Raw genomic sequence first — 3,492 nt, forward strand, 5'->3', positions numbered from 1 at the left:
CATATACAGTTCATTCATGAAAATCCCTTTAGCATGTGGATTCCTTGTACTGATTCACTCATTCAAATTATAAACTATCTTCAATACCCACAATGATGACCTTGTAATGGGATGGCTTGGCTTGCTTAGCAGATTTGTTGCTCCAATGTTTGAAAAAAGCATAAACTTTGAAGTTGATTGAACAGTCCGTCTCTGGTCCTACAAACATGAAACCTCTTTTTTTAACGTGTCTGTGGAAGAGTATAATTGGGAGCACATCTTATTTGCTTTTGACCAGCCGCTCTACTAGTAATATACAGTAGTCAGGCTCCTTTTCTGCATATTCTCATGTAAATTCTACAATTACTTCATTGACTTCATCTGAATCTTACAGAAGCCTCTTAGCTATTGGAAAAGGATGCAAGAAGCTTAGGGATCTCACTCTTAGCGATTGCTATTTCTTGAGTGACAAGAGTCTTGAAGCTGTTGCATCTGGCTGTACAAAGTTGACGCATCTAGAGATAAATGGTTGCCACAACATTGGCACATGGGGACTTGAGTCTATCGGAAAATCTTGCTCGTGAGTTTTCGACCTTTTCTTTTTTACCATGATAACTAACACCAACGTAGTGTTAATACTTGTCTGAGGCTTGTATGTAATTATTTACTAACTTAAACTCATATTCAGATCTGATATAGTCTTAATATATCAAGGGGCATGTTTATCATTTCTGTTTCTTTAGAGATTATGATTTGTGCATATTGACCTAAAATATGCTGAGTGGAATATAAAATTATATCCCTTAACGCACACCACACTTCAGAGTTCAGAGTTTTGGTGTAGTGCGAGGGTCCTTTGACACAAACATTTACTTGTGCAAATTCATAGTACAATCTATCAATGTGGAAATAGTATTAACATTTTATTTATTGAGTCTTTTTTCTTACAGCAGCATAACCATAACGCTCAATGATCACATGTCCACTTTGTTTATAATACCTGGTGCTCTATTTTTCCCTATGTGGATGAGGAGGCTGGCTACAAGTGAGGATCAATTTTGAGATGTCACTTGCTTCCATTATTTGTGGAAGGCAGTAATTAGAAATAGAAAAACCTCAAAAGTTCATTATTTGTGAAAGGGGGTAATTAGCTCAAAGAAAGCGAAACTAAAAGGAAACCCAGACACCATAAGTGAGGTGTCACAGCAGAGTGAGAAGCATATAAGATTGACATTCAGCTCTGCTAATAGTTGGGCACTAGTTTAGGTGTATTTTAAATTTTTAATGCGTTGGCTTGATAGGAAGGGAATATTGGAGGGTAAAAAGTACCAAAGGGGAAAAAAAGTAAGATAATGAAAATAGGTAGAGAGTAGTAGAACAGGATAAACTAATACCTATCAGCCTCAAAGTAGTCTTCAGTCCTAGGGCGACTGCTGCCACTTGGTGTCCTGGACAGAACGTAAAGTTCACAAAGATTTGTTTATATCAAGATTCATGGTGTTGGTTTAGGCCGGTGATTTATAGGTCGGTTTTGGAGGTTTAAGAATTTTTTTTTTTAATTTTGGAATGTAAATGTGGATGCTGCTTTGTATATTGATTTCTTCCTCTTTTCAATGTTGTTTTACTGCTATAACACTGTCTATTTGTTTGGTATTTCATGCCCTAGATCTATTGTGTTGACCATTATTAGCCAATGTCAGTGGTGCTGATTAGTTTCAGTTGGAGGGCATAAACTTGCTTAAACTCCAATGTAATACAGCCAATATGTATCCATATCAACCAATATTTCAATGCTTAGTTCGCATAGTTTTTAGTTTTGCTTCACATTAGATGGAAAAAAGACCTTCAATTGATCCATTGTCTTTTCCCCCCATAGAGGTCTCTTGGAGCTAGCTTTGCTATACTGTCAGAGGATTGGCAATAGTGCTCTATTTGAAGTTGGCAAAAACTGCTCACTTTTGCAAGCGCTTCATTTAGTAGATTGCTCCAACATAAATGATGAGGCAATATGTGCTGTAGCTCAGGGTTGCAGAAACTTGAGGAAACTTCATATCCGTCGTTGTTATGAGGTAATTTCCTGTTGTGATTTTTCCTTAGTATTTTTTGTCTCTTTACACGATAGATCAAATATTTTATCTTATCCGATTTGGTGTACGTTTTAGTTGTGAAAAATTGCCTTAGCTTAGCATGTGGATGAAAGCTTCTGGAATAGATATCCTGATGCGCAGTCACAGTCACTGTATCTTAGAAGAACCAGCTAGATTTTAGTATGACAATGTGCTTGAATAGAACTCCGCCAGTGCTTTGCTTTATTTTATTACCAGCACTGCCTGTCCCAAGCCAGGATAAAGGAGGGTACGCAACCGACAGCCAACGTAAAACATAGTCGGATCCACATGAAAATGAATCCTATAAAATATTCGTTGGGGCGTTCCCATTGCGACGTATTGCATCAATACCGCCCCGATGCAATGATACTTAAGCAAGGGTGGATTGCTAGGGTGTTCCCCAAAATCGATGCATAACATCGATGTCACCCCGGTGTAATGACAAGTAATTCATAATGTTCTAAGATTCTACAATCCTCTAATAGGTTGCCAAATAGTATTAGACATAAAGTAGAATGACAAAAGATGAGAAATAGTAGGAGACTTTTACATGAGAATAAAATTAAGTTAGCTACTTAGAATATAGATACATTTATCAGAAAGACAATGGAATTAGTAGATATCATGCTTAGAAGAAAGATAAGTATAATTTGTTTAGAAGAAACTAAATAGTTAAGTGAAAAATCTAGAGAAATTGAAAAGACTGGATATAAACTTTGGTATATGGGAAAAAAGAAGAATAGAAACAGAGTGTGAGTCATTGTAGATAACATCATAAAAGATAGTGTTGCAGACGCAAAAAGAGTTACAGATAGAATAATACTTAAAAAACTGTCTTAGGAGTGAAAATTATTAATATTATTAGCGCCTACGCACCAGAAGTAGAGTTGTTTGAGAGTACTAAAAGGGAATTTTGGGAGAGCTTAGATGAATTAAATATTCTTTTTTCTTATTAGAAGGGTGGATAGGTTAACATGTAAAGATTATAAAATTATATTGGGAGAGAGTTTAACTACACAACATAGGTTGATGATATTAGACATATCTATCAAGTGGAGTAAAAAAACTAATATGAATAAGAGACTAAGAACTAAATGGTAGAACTTAAAAGGAGAGACTTTAATGCATTTTAAAAATAAAATAATGAAGGAAGCTATATGGAATACGAATAATGACACTAATATTATGTGAAATAGTATGTCTTTTTGTAATAATAAGGTGACTAAAAATATACTAGAAGAATCTAAATGTTATAAATTAGATGGTAAGGAGAGTTGGTGGTGGAATGATGATGTGCAAAGGCAATTAAAGAGAAGAAAATATTATATAAAGAATGACAAAAGTGTAGGAGCAAGGAAAAGGAGAAATATAAGCTAGCGAGGAAGGAAGCAAAAAGAGCTGTTAG

The 3,492-nt window shown here is 35.3% G+C and overlaps 1 protein-coding gene across 1 annotated transcript in view; it reads left to right on the top strand.

Annotated features, from left to right (window-relative positions):
- The window catches only part of LOC109831145 (F-box/LRR-repeat protein 4), a 23,229-nt gene that overhangs the window by 8,333 nt on the left and 11,404 nt on the right, over positions 1-3,492 (top strand). Inside the window, exons 5-6 of the mRNA XM_020398484.1 lie at positions 374-559; positions 1,856-2,048. Coding sequence (XP_020254073.1) covers positions 374-559; positions 1,856-2,048 — 379 coding nt within the window. The remainder of the gene's footprint in view (positions 1-373; positions 560-1,855; positions 2,049-3,492) is intronic.

Source organism: Asparagus officinalis, chromosome 2 (assembly GCF_001876935.1).
Source record: "Asparagus officinalis chromosome 2, Aspof.V1, whole genome shotgun sequence".
Taxonomy (NCBI): Eukaryota; Viridiplantae; Streptophyta; class Magnoliopsida; order Asparagales; family Asparagaceae; genus Asparagus; species Asparagus officinalis.